Source organism: Drosophila suzukii, chromosome 2L (genome assembly GCF_043229965.1).
Source record: "Drosophila suzukii chromosome 2L, CBGP_Dsuzu_IsoJpt1.0, whole genome shotgun sequence".
Lineage (NCBI taxonomy): Eukaryota > Metazoa > Arthropoda > Insecta > Diptera > Drosophilidae > Drosophila > Drosophila suzukii.
Window position 1 is genome coordinate 20,493,132 of NC_092080.1, and position 13,447 is coordinate 20,506,578.

Below are 13,447 nucleotides of genomic sequence, written 5' to 3' on the forward strand. Positions count from 1 at the left end.
CCTTTTTTACAGAAAATGTTGACAGTACAGCACCAAATCATCAAAAAGACAGCCAGCATTTACAATTTTTATACTCCATCCCATCACACCGAATGTTCTTAGGGGTTATCGAATACTCTTCCAGCACAGAACGAGTGCCAGCCCTGAATAAATGTGTAACGTCGGAACCACGACTCACTGTTCACATGCGGCCACGTCATTTGAACTCTCTTCGGTTCTCTCATTTATGCTGACATTCTGAGAAGTTTTTTGAGGAAGCGGCAAAGCGCTCCGTTTTTTACTCGTTGGCAAATTAGGCGAAAAGTAATTTTGGTAACGTATGCAGCCGCTACACCGCTGGAAAACACCCATTGTTATAGAATGCGTTCCGATTTCCACTTAGGGGTGCGTTCTGACACGCATCAAAGAGGCAGAAGGAAAAGGAAAAACGCCAAACAACCGACAAGTCGACGGATAAGATCAGGATGAATATTTTCCGATTTGCTGGGGACCTCTCGCATGTGTTTGCCATTATAATACTGCTGCTGAAGATATGGAAGACCCGCTCGTGCGCCGGCATATCGGGCAAGTCGCAGATCCTGTTCGCAGTGGTCTACCTGACGCGCTACCTGGACCTCTTCACCACCTACGTGAGCCTGTACAACTCGGTGATGAAGGTGCTCTTCTTGGCCACGTCCGGTGCCACGGTGTACCTGATGTACGTCAAGTTTAAGGCCACCTACGACCACAACCACGACTCCTTCCGCATCGAATTCCTGCTGGTGCCGTGCGCCCTGCTCTCGCTGGTGATCAACCACGAGTTTACGGTCATGGAGGTGCTCTGGACCTTCTCCATCTACCTGGAATCGGTGGCCATCCTGCCGCAGCTCTTCCTGGTCAGCAGAACCGGCGAGGCCGAGTCCATCACGAGCCACTACCTCTTCGCCCTGGGATCGTACCGCGCCCTCTACTTGCTCAACTGGGTCTACCGGTACATGGTCGAGTCGCACTACGACCTCATCGCGATCTTCGCCGGAGTGGTCCAGACCGTGTTGTACTGCGACTTCTTCTACTTATACATTACCAAAGTTCTTAAGGGCAAGAAGCTACAGCTGCCGGCATAAGTGCGTGAATGTGGGGCATTTGTTTATTGGTACACATCATCAGTCGAGGTCGAAGTAAACAAACGAAGAATCCACGGGCCGTTTGACAACGCGTATTTAGTTCATATTATACAGAAGATACAGATATCGAGAGAAGCGCTTAAGTTGTAATTATTTTATGAGAAATAAACCGAAAATCGGAAGTCAAACTATCTTGCAATACCGACAGCGTACATTTGAAATGTAACAAATGTACTAATCTCCGTTTTTCGGCCCTCACAAATTTTCAAATCCAAAAATATTAAAACAGTACTCCAGTACGAGATAACTTTATAATTAACCACTAAACATGTTTTCTCTTTTAAGCGGCGGGCTAATTGATACACAACAATATCACAAGAGGTCATAGATTTCTTTGTCTAATTTAGAATTAAATGATATCCATAAAATAGCTTCTAAGCCGACTGTATCCTAAAAATTCGTGTTAGTTTAAGTCTTATTGTTTCGCTGATCGTAAATTTAGTGATGAGCGATGTCAACATACAGTATACATATTTTGAATAGCTGGCCGCAGGATCGTAGGAACTCCGTCTGCTAGATATTTTGCACAATTTTATTGAATTCCAAATAGATGTATTTCATTTCTGCCACACCCTTTTCGCCTTGCACGCTTCGTAGCCATACCAACAAAACTGAAATTTAATTTAAAAGTTGATCCTTTACAAAACCAATACAAATATAATGTGGCATAACAATATTTTAAACATTTTTGCAGATATATTATAAACAAAGAAAATTTAATAAATGCATTTTCTTTTATTTATGAGGTGGAAACGTACTTTTAAATAAATTATGTAAAAAGAGTTCCATAAAAATTTATTTCGATATATTAAAAAATTTTTCAAATTCGCAATGTCAATAATTATTGGACATTTTGAATTTGGAAACTGTTTAACATTCCTATAAGTTGCTTTATTAGCTAATTACTTTATCACACATATGTTAGGGAATACCACTGATAATCAGCTGACTAAAACAAAAACATAAAAACGGTCACACTGCGGTTCATGTAATCAAAACAAAACAAAATGGGGAGAATGGCGCTATTTCACCGGTTAATGGCCCAAAAAACCAACGCCAGGAATTTTTTTCAATTCGGAAAAGCCAAGGGGTATGTGGCGGGTCTTGCTCTTCGAATCTGATTAAAAATGTATTTAAACCGGTTGCTCTTACAGAGATACAGGCAAATATGAACAGATTGTTTCACCCGGTCTGGTTTCCCCGGAACGCGGTGTTCCCGAAGACATTGAAAAGCCACCGTACTACTTTGAAAATATGCCTCCAGGCAACACCCTGGGATCCCCAGAAATCAAAACCCAAGCTCAGATAGATGCAATGCGAGTGAGCGGGAAACTGGCAGCCCGAATATTACGGGAATGCGGCAAATTGGCAACAGTTGGAAGAACCACAGACGAGATTGACGCCTTTGCGCACGGTAGAATTATTGAATCCAAGGCCTATCCCTCACCCCTGAGATACGCCGGATTCCCAAAGTCTATCTGCACTTCCATCAACAACATAGCCTGCCACGGAATCCCAGATGACCGCCAGTTGGCCAACGGAGATATTATTAATATCGATGTCACAGTCTTTTTGAACGGCTACCATGGCGACTGCTCGAAAACCTTTTTGGTGGGCGAGGTGGACGAACGGGGGAGCTTCCTTGTGGAGGCCACGAAATCCTGTTTGGATCAGTGCATTTCGCTGTGTGCCCCTGGCGTAGAATTCAATGAGATTGGAAAGTTTATACAGAGCTATTGCGATGAAAAAGGTCTCGAATCGATTGCTGCTTTCATAGGACACGGCATCGGAAGCTATTTCCATGGCCCCCCGGAGATATTTCACTATTGTAAGCTGGCTTCAACTAGAAATCTGGCTTTCCTTTGTTAATGTATAGTTCACAGACAACGAGTTCCCTGGAAAGATGCAGCCTGGCATGACCTTCACCATCGAACCCATTCTGTCCCTGGGCGGGCCAGATATAGGGGTACTGGAAGATGGCTGGACGGCGATTAGCTTGGATGGCGCGCGTAGCGCCCAGTTTGAGCACACCATTCTGATCACCGAGACCGGAACAGAGATACTTACAAGAGATGAATAGGATCGCTTTATGTACATGATGAATTTTTATTCGTGATTCCCATAAAGTGTTAAATGAGTGTTGGATGGCAGTCTTGTGCAATTTGTGCCGTTGTAATCGTCGACTCCGAAGGGTTAGGTGCTCTAATTGATTAAAGAAGCATTCAGCATCTAGCTACAAATAGCGTTGGACTTCTGCACCGGCTTCTGAATGGGGAGGAAGAGCTTAAACTCCGGCGGCAGCTCGTCCTCCGAGTAGAGGCGATCGGAGAAGTAGACGCGTCTGATGCGGCAGTTTGCATGGATCTGTACACGGAGTGTCTCCACATAGTTCGTGCCGTATGCGCGACGGGTGAAGTCGGACAAGTTGAACTGAATCTGGTTCCATCCCTCGTCCAATCGCATGGGCATGGTGCAAATGAATGGCTTGACACGAGTTGTCGACTGGTAGTTACTGGCCCTGAACCTTCGCCGCACGTTTTTGTCATCCAGAACCTATTTAGGGGAGGAAATCAAGGAGTTACTGGCTTCTGGAAGGTAGATCTCAGCATGTCAGAGCTTACCTGAACTTCAAAAGTAAAATACTTCTTCATGTTCTTGATGATCATAACTAGGAATGGCAGTTTGATGCCCAGCGTCTTCTTCGGATCCGCCGGACATGTTATAAACGTGGTGCTGACGTTGGTGCCGACTATCTCAAGAACGAGGCTCTGTATGTCGTTGTCGGTGATCCGCTTTATGTGCCCATTGCGCACTTTCTTGTCCCACAACTGCAGAGGCTTCGAGCCAATACTGTACAGAATCGATAGGAATCCTGATTGGAAAGTGTTCTTGAACATGTCGCGACTGCAGTGTTGTTGCCGGTTTGCCTTTGCCCACAGATATAATAGTCTCTTGGAAATTTATATAGGGCCAGTTAAGGTTGGCCAATAATTTGTGCACCGGAACTCGTACAAACTACGGACATCAATACAGAACTATACTATTTTTTCATGTCAATAATTTTGTTTAGCATGGCATGCTGTTGTTGCCATAACAATAAGCAATAGAATAGGGTTGGAAACTATCTAATTGTTTGAAAACGCCTGTACGTTTATGCGACGTTTGAAATTGCGAAAGAAGATACTTCGGGTTAGCATACCGCCGTTCGAGGTTTCTGTTGTGAAAAGTATCTTTTTGGAACGGTGGAAAGAAACGGTGTCATATCCAAACCATATTCCATATGGTTTTTTCGAATAGTTTAATATTTGTACGATTTCAACGAAATATAATGAAAACCAACTGAAATTGCTATTTTTTATAAATATTTTTTTTTATAAGTAGCACCATATGCTTTATGCAGTTTGCTTCGTGAATCTAAATTCACATTTATTCTTTGTATTGTTGATAAGTAGCATAATGGAGAGAACCCATTAAAAAAAATGGATAATGAAAAAATTTTATGATTTATCGTTTTAACACATATTTGGAACAGCGGACGATTCCGTTGTTTCGATTTCTCAAAGTTAAAAAGCAACGCAACAGTGAAATTTCACAATAAATATTAAGTTATCGATGTATCGGGCTAAGTCACATCACTAGTTGATGTGAGTATTAAAAAAATATACAGCTTACAGAGTACAAATGGCATCGACATCTAGGTAAAAACCAGATCCCCCAGCAATTTCTGGGCTCTTACTAATGCCTCCTGCTTGCAGACTGGACAATAACAAGGTGTGCTGCTACGCACACCCCGAATCTCCGCTCATCGAGGACTACAGGGCTGGCGACATGATTTGCTCGGAGTGCGGTCTGGTGGTTGGCGACCGCGTAATTGATGTGGGCTCCGAGTGGCGAACCTTCAGCAACGAGAAAAGCGGCGTAGATCCCAGTCGTGTGGGTGGCCCGGAGAATCCGCTGCTCAGCGGCGGAGACTTGTCCACTATAATTGGTCCTGGCACGGGGTCCGCATCCTTCGACGCCTTTGGGGCTCCCAAGTACCAAAACAGACGTACCATGAGCAGCTCAGACCGCTCCCTTATCTCAGCTTTTAAGGAAATATCATCGATGGCCGATCGCATTAATTTGCCAAAAACAATTGTTGATCGGGCCAACAACTTGTTCAAACAGGTTAAAGTCTATTTTTGGTAGAAGCGGCCAAGATCTGATGGAATTTTGTTTTAGGTTCATGACGGAAAGAACCTCAAGGGTCGATCCAACGATGCCAAGGCGTCTGCTTGTCTGTACATTGCTTGCCGTCAGGAAGGAGTTCCTCGCACATTCAAGGAAATATGTGCCGTCAGCAAGATCAGCAAAAAAGAAATCGGTCGATGCTTCAAGTTAACATTAAAGGCACTGGAAACCAGTGTAGATCTTATAACCACTGCGGACTTTATGTGCCGCTTTTGCGCCAACTTGGGTAAGTGTTTTTGAAAATATTCAGTATTTGAGAAACTGAAACATTTTCTGAATTATCAGACCTGCCGAATATGGTTCAACGCGCTGCCACGCACATTGCAAAGAAAGCCGTCGAGATGGATATTGTTCCGGGCCGTTCGCCAATTTCGGTGGCTGCAGCCGCGATCTATATGGCCTCACAAGCTTCTGAGCACAAGAGAAGTCAGAAGGAAATTGGTGATATAGCCGGAGTGGCCGATGTCACCATCCGGCAGTCCTACAAACTTATGTATCCGCACGCAGCTAAGCTCTTCCCCGAAGACTTTAAGTTTACCACTCCTATTGATCAGTTACCGCAAATGTAAATCTTTTCGTAGATCCGATGCTCAATACTAACGCTAACGTTAAGAGAAGAATTCTTAATTTAATCACAAAGTTTACGATTTTATTAAATAAAGTTAGCATAACTAATATTCAAATAGAACTGTTGGACCAATCAGAGCATAATTAGTTCATTGTTTAAAGTAGCTGAGTTATACCCATACAGTTTTTGAACTTTATTCCAATGTTTCATAATAACTCGCTTGTTTGTTTTATTTTTACACTTTATAGCTGGCTTATATGTATCATGGGTATAGGCAATTATAAAGAAGCTAATAATCACAAACAATAATTGCGAAATTCATTATTTTACAAACAATATACTCTGTGTATCCATAAGCTTTAAGTTTTTAGTAATAATATGAATGGTTAAAATATTCGCAAATAAGAAGAAAGGGAAACCTGTAACAGTCAACATTTTCAATTGCAAATAAAGCGGGCGTTTAAACGTAGGAGGCCAAGGTGATTTGGAGAGCTAAGCACGCCAGCAAAATAGTCAATACAAAGCAAAATATGTGCTAATAGTAAATGACGAATTATCAGTCGCCAACAATAGTTATTGCTGAGTTTAAACAGTGTCAATTTAGATAACTAGTCAATAGAGAGCGAGCACTTTTCATCATCGCTGTGGCCCACGCATTCCAGCGCAGGACGATGCTCGGAGTCCCACATCCCGGGGCCGCACCGCTTGCACAGGCCACTCAGGGTGCACGGGATCTTCGGCAGCTGGCGGTATTGGTGGAGCAGGCCGCGCGCCTTGCGCAGGATCAACTGCCCGTCCATGTACATGGCCAGCGAACTGAAGTGGAGCAGCATCTCGTCCGGGCGCAGATTCTGGGCCACCACATCGTCCGCATAGACAGCGATGATGGCCAGGCAGAGGAACAGATGAAAGTAGTCTGTCAAGTAGTTCGACCAGCAGGCCTCCCACATCCGGATGACCACCGCCTCGGTAAACTCGCGCTTGAAGCAGAGGAGCAGCCAACGGTGGCAGAAGAGCAGCTCCATGGAGTCGTTGTGCTGCTCCAGGTGCTCGTAGAACCGCGGCAACATCACCCGGATCAGTTCCCGCAGGTAGCTCAGGTTGTGGTCCACGTCCCTGTCGGTGGGAGTGCATACGAAGAACGCCCGCTGCATCAGACCCACGAAGCACCAGAAGGTCTCCGATTCGTTTTGCACTTCGCACAGAACAGGTGCCAGGAGATCACTCATACCCTGAAATATATCGAAACGTTGAAGGATTAATTTTGATTTGTACGTATCCTATCTGCTGGATTATTACGAATATATTTCTGGAATACCAAGCCGAAGCAGGCCCATCATTTCGAAATAGGAAAAGATCTTTCAGGAAACCTCAGCTAACTGCTAAATAGTAATAGACTCACCTGAGAATAGGACATCCCAGTGTTGTATACAGCGAAGTTGAGCAGAATGTTTTTCATGACCTCGGTGTTGGGGTTATCCTCGCCGCAGAAGAAGGGATTAGTGCGGTCCGTTCGCACCACGTCCTTTTCAACCACATTTTGCACAGTTTTCCAGAAATGTATCTGCTGTTCCGGGGACATGGAGTACAGCCGTTTTCGCGTTATTTCCTCGTACTCCTGCCGCTTGATGTCCATAAGAACTGCGCGATCCTCGAATGTCGATGAGAATGAATAGCACTTGAGGAGAAAAGGCCACACCGTCTTTCTCAGGCTTTTCTCTAGACCGCCAAAGAAAACGCATTTCCTAAGAAGCAAGTCATCCTCGATCTGCCCCTTCTCGTTGAGCAGTGTGCCGTAGAAGAAGTTCGTGGTTATCTTCTTGACATCTCCCTCATCCGGATGCATCTCGGATTTCTTAACCTCCGGCCGACAGACCATGAAGTGCCTATACGGCAGGTCGAACTTATCCTGACCCGTTTCCGACGTGATGTTGTGCAGAAAGCAGTGCCACTGATGCAAAACCTGGGCCAAATGGTCCAGTCCGCCGTAATGAAAGTGGAGTATCTTGTACTGAGACTCCCGCGAGGCAATAACCAGCTGACCGGAAGTACAGTTGTCGTCGTTGAAGAAGAGGCGAAGCGATCGCATTTGACTCAAATCAACGGAAAAATGGCGACATTTCATTACCGATTTCTGGCGATCGGCCGGCGTCGAATTACCGCTATCCGGAAACTCAAGGTTGTGCTTGAAGGCCAAGAGTTCCGGAGTCGTCCACTTCGGGTTATCGGATGCTGGACCATCCGAAACACCTGGTCCACTAGAGCATTCGGAGCAGTTGTTTCCATCGGTCCGTATAGTAATACAGTTGAAAGATTGCGAAATATTGCTGTTTTCGATTTGCGGATTGGAAATCGTTATGTTCACCGATGTGATGGGGTTATTCTTCAGCAAGGCCGTTAGATCGTCTATAGATGCGGTTTGACCCCCCAGCAGTGGCTGGAGTTCGTTCTTCAGCTCCTGCATCTCCGCCGCGTTGTCATCCTCCTCCCGGATGTCCCGTTCCTGGATCGTCTGGGGTATGGTCACGTGACAGTAGCCGTTCCGGGAGTCCGGAGACCTGGTCCTCGGATTGCACTGACCCCGGCAATCCTCGGTGTTCAGGTTGGTGTATTTACATAGTGAAGAGTTCGGTATCCAAGTGAGCAGAAGCGTTGGCCTCTTGGCGCTGTTGTACTGATCCACAAAGGTCTTCGTCGTGCACGTAAGATACCCGGGGTTGTGTAAAATATCAGATTCATCCCTTGCGATTGTGGGCGGATGAATGCAAACGTTATTCTTGCAGAAGAGGATTTCGTTGTCTTCGTAAGAAATATCGATTTTTTTGTCCAATCTTTCGTCACCTAGTATGAAGCTAGATGCCTTTTTGATAATGCTTCCTATGGGCATGTTTGAACGTAATATTGTTGAGCGGGTGGCTATAACGCGATTTAAGTTTTCTTTACGGATAATTCAGAGTGTTTTCTAACAGGGTAGGTAGGGAAATTTTCCTCTGGTTAGCTTTTGGTTTGGTCAATTTTGGATTGGCAATGGTCGGTGGTTACCATAATTCTTGCGATTTTAAGTGTGACGCATTGACGTGGCGGTTGATTTTAACACAATGGATTAAATAAAAGAAAACTATTAACTTTGATCTATGTAGGGACCTCTCACAAGCAGGATGACATTGGAGGAAAAGAATTTGAGTGCACAACTAGCGCAGGCGCGTTTTAGAGCTTGGTTTTAAAAATAGTTTCGATATATAAGCTCTATGGTTTTTACGGATTCAAATATTGATACTTTCTTTTGATCATGCATACAATTGCTAATGCCATTCATTTTTTAAAACAACTAACTCAATAAAATTAAATGCATTTTTAAATTGTTCAGTTAAAATAATCTTAAAAATTCGGACTGAATAATATGTATAGATTTTTTTTTTTTTATTCATAGATATATTTAATATACAACACAAACAATTATAATTTATTTTAAAATGTATATTTTAGATAATACCTGCAGGAATTTTGAAATTGACACAGAAATGTTTTTACTGGCCATGTATCGATATATTTATTTTTACCATCCCTAATTTAATCAATAAACGCGTGAAAATATTTACATTATTGTTGAGTTTGTTTTGAGTTGTTAATACAATGGCAAGCAAAAGAAAGCACCCGGCATCTAAGAAAGCTCAGGAAGAGAACTTTAAGAAACATACACTTGACTCAGATGAAGAGGATTCCGACGACTACGAGAGGTAAGGTTGCAAATCTAACATCACTATGGTTTGTTTTGATTTGAGTATCGTGTCTTTGCAGGGAGTATCTTAATGATAGTGACATCGAAGGAGGCGAGGAGGGCGTCGCAAAAGTCGAGGACGATGTAAAGGTAACTCCGTTCAATATGAAGGAAGAACTGGAGGAAGGCCACTTCGACAAAGATGGCCACTATCATTGGAACAAGGAGTCGGAAGCAAAAGACAATTGGTTGGACAACATCGACTGGGTTAAGGTAGGATCCCATCATTATAAGTACTATATGGGATATAACCAATATTCGTGTTACAGATTGGCAAGCAGAAAAACGCTTTCGACCCAGCAAAAGACGATCAGAATTCCAACTCCTCGGATGATGATAAGATCGAACCTGCGGGAAAGGCCTTCAACTTGTCCATGAATCTGATGAAAATGCTCGAGTTCATGAAAGAGGGAGAGACTGTAAAGATGACCCTGCAGCGACTGGGGAGCCAGCGTCCCGTTCTAACAACTCTACAAAGAATTAAGCAGAAGAAAGCCGGCATTGTTGACACAAAGACTCAGGAAATCTCCCAACTCACCGAGCTGGCCAATGAGATCCTTTCGAAGACGGGCAACATGGACATATATCAAGAGACCTATGAAAGCATCAAGTCCAAGATCGCCGACTTGCCAGGCACTAGCAAGCCCAAAGCAGCCGATGATATAGACATGTATGCGGATGATTTCGAAACAAAAGAGTTGGAGAGGTCGAAAACCTCGGACCCAACTGCGAAACCAACGATGACTACATCGGAGGTGACCTGGGAGTTCAAATGGTCGCAAAATGAGACTGAAATCCAGGGCCCTTTTACCACTGAGAAAATGTTGAAATGGTCACAAGAAAACTACTTCAAAACCGGAGTCTACGTCCGAAAGTGCGGCGAAAACACCAATTTCTATACCAGCAACCGCATAGATTTCGATTTATACTTGTAAGCCATAGGTAACAAATATTGTAGTTATCTTTTTCAAGTTAGTTTGTTCTTTTGCACTAGACTTTGTTTTACGTCAGGTAATTCAAAGCTAAAAGAAAAAAGCATTATATATAACCAATTGATTAAGTTATTATCATCAATACGCATTATAATATTCTAGTTTTTTTCAACTGGGTGAGCAATTTTAAAAATATATCTTATTTGATTGATTTGAATTTTATTGTATCAAAGATTTAAAGTTAATAAAAAAAGCCAGTTAACACTTAAACCTCAACTACAAATAAAGTAATTTAGTTAAAGGTCCAGGTCTATTATGTTTCTGGGCCACGAATGGTTTAGGCTTTACTAAGCCGTAAAAAGGAAAGTTTGTAAAGCTTCGGGTCGTAACCTACAGGTAAAATCATTTCAACATTTGTAGCCAGGGTCTGGATTTGGTCGACCTGTCTAATTTGTAACCTCTTTAAAATACTAGGCATGATTTTATATTTAGACATTTCATTTTGTTTTTTCATTTTTTACCTGTAAAGATGACAAGTTTAAAATGTGCCAACGATAGTATGAAAAATATTCGATTACCAATATACAATCGATGATTCTGGAGCTTTGATTTAGGTTCGGGAGCTTCGACAACCCTGGGAAACACATCGATTAACGCAGCTGAAAATTGTTTTATGTTTAATTAAATACCAGCAGATAAGCAGAGTACTAATTGGTGTTATGGGCGTTAAGTAGTCGCCACCGTTTCCCACATAAGACTTTGGTTACTGTTGATTTCTTGCACCAGTTACCTACTCCTAGAAAAGAAATCAAATTTGTTAGTGCTTCTGTGTTGTTGGACACTCACTTGTCATCGGGGCTTCGAAGAAAATAAAATTCTGGACCAGCCGCAACAATTGTCAGAATGACGACCAAACACATATATTCCACGACCAATTTATCGGACCTGCAGCTGAAGGAGCAGGGCAATTGCCTGTTTGCAGCCCGAAAATATGACGACGCAATAAACTGCTACTCAAAGGCCATCGTGAGTATCATACATACTTATTGTATTATTGCAATGTTTACAGTGCCATGTTTATGCTACCGTATACAGATAAAAAACCCCACAAACGCCACCTACTTCACGAATCGAGCCCTCTGCAACCTGAAACTGAAGCGATGGGAACTGTGCTGCCAGGATTGTCGGCGCGCCCTGGACATCGATGGGAACCTGCTGAAAGGACACTTCTTCCTGGGCCAAGGACTCATGGAAATCGACAGCTTTGACGAGGCCATAAAGCACCTCCAACGCGGTTAGATCTCTGCGAACACGATTGACCCATGCTCTAACTATATTCAAATTCCAGCTTACGATCTCTCCAAGGAACAAAAGCAAAACTTTGGGGATGATATTACCCTGCAATTGCGACTAGCTCGCAAAAAACGTTGGAACGTCATGGAGGAGAAGCGAATACAGCAGGAAATTGAATTGCAAAGCTATTTGAATCGGTAAGATACCCTCATTAGTAAACGGTGCAAAAAAGGATTATATAGCGGGGTGCCACAGAAATCCCATCATATTGGGATGTACATAAGAATCGATGTTCGATTTCTGTGCTACCTCCGATAGTAATACTAGGAATCATTCCAAAAAAGTAACAATTCTTATGTTGCAATATTGTGGATTTGTAACAGCATTTTTGAGCCGATCCTTAAATGATACCACATAAAAACTTGAATTCACAACCGTCCGGCATAAAAGTGAAACCAAAAAGCCAAATGTGATATTTTTACAAAAAGCATATATATGATGTTGCTCGTTAATCTATATGTCTCAGGGCATATGTATATGCAAATTGTTTGAACATGGAAAAGATAGATAGAGTTGTAACAATGGTGTTTTCTTCAGAAAAGTAATTATAAGTATTTTTCAGTTTAATTAAAGGAGACATGGAAAGCCGTTTGGCAAATTTACAACTTAATGAAAGTACACACGAAGAACAGCTAAAAGACAAACAACAAGAGATTGAACAAGAGTGTGTAAGTTTTTTCCTCAATTTTCTAAGCGGAGTTTACCTACCAAATAATTTAAATGTACAAATTAATAATAATTTTATTTATTTTATTAGGACGACCATATAAAAGAACTAAACAACATATTTTCTAAAGTTGATGAACGCCGAAGGGTAAGTAGCATAGCAAATCAACCAAAAGTCAAACTTAAATTGTATTTTTAACTTTACAGAAGCGCGACGTTCCCGATTTTCTATGTGGCAAAATTAGTTTTGAAATATTAACGGACCCTGTGATAACTCCGTCTGGAATTACCTATGAACGCAAAGATATAGAAGAGCATTTACAGCGGGTTGGACATTTTGATCCTGTTACACGTGTGAAGCTCACTCAGGATCAACTAATACCAAATTTTTCGATGAAGGAAGTGGTTGACTCATTTATTGCAGAGAACGAATGGTCTTTAGATTATTGAGTTATGTATTATGGAATAAACATTGTAATTGATTAGATGTTAGAACCCAGTTCACATTGTCTAAAAACCAGAATAGTGATAATAAATGTGGATCTGCAACTGACTTAGGTAGTATTATACAAATGAGAGGGTAAATCAAGCCCAAGATCCTTTTCAATACTAACACATTTCTTTAACAAAACATTTTTACATGTTTTTTTTACACAAACAGTTACGGTTTAAACATGTTTATTTGGATTTAGGTGTGAAAACATTTAAACCACCGTACCAAAAAAACAGCTGATGCAAGACGCGAAAGATGCATTTG

The 13,447-nt window shown here is 42.2% G+C and overlaps 7 protein-coding genes across 8 annotated transcripts; 5 read left to right on the forward strand and 2 right to left on the reverse strand.

Moving 5' to 3' along the window:
* Positions 1 to 124: 124 nt before the first annotated feature.
* Positions 125 to 1,422, forward strand: KdelR (ER lumen protein-retaining receptor). 2 transcript variants are annotated; one of them, XM_017067488.4, is made up of 2 exons: positions 125 to 317; positions 383 to 1,422. In XM_017067488.4, exon 2 carries the CDS (start codon positions 465 to 467, stop codon positions 1,101 to 1,103), a length of 639 nt encoding a protein of 212 aa, XP_016922977.1. In that variant the 5' UTR covers positions 125 to 317; positions 383 to 464; the 3' UTR covers positions 1,104 to 1,422. The 2 variants fall into 2 exon arrangements, with proteins under 2 accessions (XP_016922977.1, XP_016946129.1); XM_017090640.4 differs by having other exon boundaries at positions 154 to 312.
* A 671-nt stretch (positions 1,423 to 2,093) lies between these two features.
* Positions 2,094 to 3,313, forward strand: LOC108005097 (methionine aminopeptidase 1D, mitochondrial). The gene is made up of 3 exons (XM_017068275.4): positions 2,094 to 2,253; positions 2,318 to 2,991; positions 3,047 to 3,313. Exons 1-3 carry the CDS (start codon positions 2,171 to 2,173, stop codon positions 3,241 to 3,243), a joined length of 954 nt encoding a protein of 317 aa, XP_016923764.3. The 5' UTR covers positions 2,094 to 2,170; the 3' UTR covers positions 3,244 to 3,313.
* Bug22 (cilia- and flagella-associated protein 20) lies at positions 3,250 to 4,333 on the reverse strand. The gene is made up of 2 exons (XM_017068285.4): positions 3,785 to 4,333; positions 3,250 to 3,716 (listed from the first exon to the last, which is right to left on the reverse strand). Exons 1-2 carry the CDS (start codon positions 4,058 to 4,060, stop codon positions 3,393 to 3,395), a joined length of 600 nt encoding a protein of 199 aa, XP_016923774.1. The 5' UTR covers positions 4,061 to 4,333; the 3' UTR covers positions 3,250 to 3,392.
* Positions 4,334 to 4,709: 376 nt separating this feature from the next.
* TfIIB (transcription factor IIB) lies at positions 4,710 to 6,081 on the forward strand. Its single transcript, XM_017089776.4, has 4 exons — positions 4,710 to 4,861; positions 4,919 to 5,330; positions 5,385 to 5,619; positions 5,679 to 6,081. The coding sequence occupies exons 1-4, from the start codon at positions 4,845 to 4,847 to the stop codon at positions 5,960 to 5,962; spliced, it is 948 nt and encodes a 315-aa protein (XP_016945265.1). The 5' UTR covers positions 4,710 to 4,844; the 3' UTR covers positions 5,963 to 6,081.
* Positions 6,082 to 6,108: 27 nt separating this feature from the next.
* Positions 6,109 to 9,139, reverse strand: TBC1D16 (TBC1 domain family member 16). The gene is made up of 2 exons (XM_017089775.4): positions 7,364 to 9,139; positions 6,109 to 7,193 (listed from the first exon to the last, which is right to left on the reverse strand). The coding sequence occupies exons 1-2, from the start codon at positions 8,846 to 8,848 to the stop codon at positions 6,570 to 6,572; spliced, it is 2,109 nt and encodes a 702-aa protein (XP_016945264.3). The 5' UTR covers positions 8,849 to 9,139; the 3' UTR covers positions 6,109 to 6,569.
* Positions 9,140 to 9,517: 378 nt separating this feature from the next.
* holn1 (CD2 antigen cytoplasmic tail-binding protein 2 homolog holn1) lies at positions 9,518 to 10,941 on the forward strand. Its single transcript, XM_017071191.4, has 3 exons — positions 9,518 to 9,698; positions 9,760 to 9,952; positions 10,009 to 10,941. The coding sequence occupies exons 1-3, from the start codon at positions 9,595 to 9,597 to the stop codon at positions 10,672 to 10,674; spliced, it is 963 nt and encodes a 320-aa protein (XP_016926680.4). The 5' UTR covers positions 9,518 to 9,594; the 3' UTR covers positions 10,675 to 10,941.
* Positions 10,942 to 11,296: 355 nt separating this feature from the next.
* STUB1 (STIP1 homology and U-box containing protein 1) lies at positions 11,297 to 13,243 on the forward strand. The gene is made up of 6 exons (XM_017070205.4): positions 11,297 to 11,697; positions 11,767 to 11,965; positions 12,020 to 12,161; positions 12,587 to 12,692; positions 12,782 to 12,838; positions 12,898 to 13,243. Exons 1-6 carry the CDS (start codon positions 11,575 to 11,577, stop codon positions 13,138 to 13,140), a joined length of 870 nt encoding a protein of 289 aa, XP_016925694.1. The 5' UTR covers positions 11,297 to 11,574; the 3' UTR covers positions 13,141 to 13,243.
* The last annotated feature ends 204 nt before the right edge of the window (positions 13,244 to 13,447 follow it).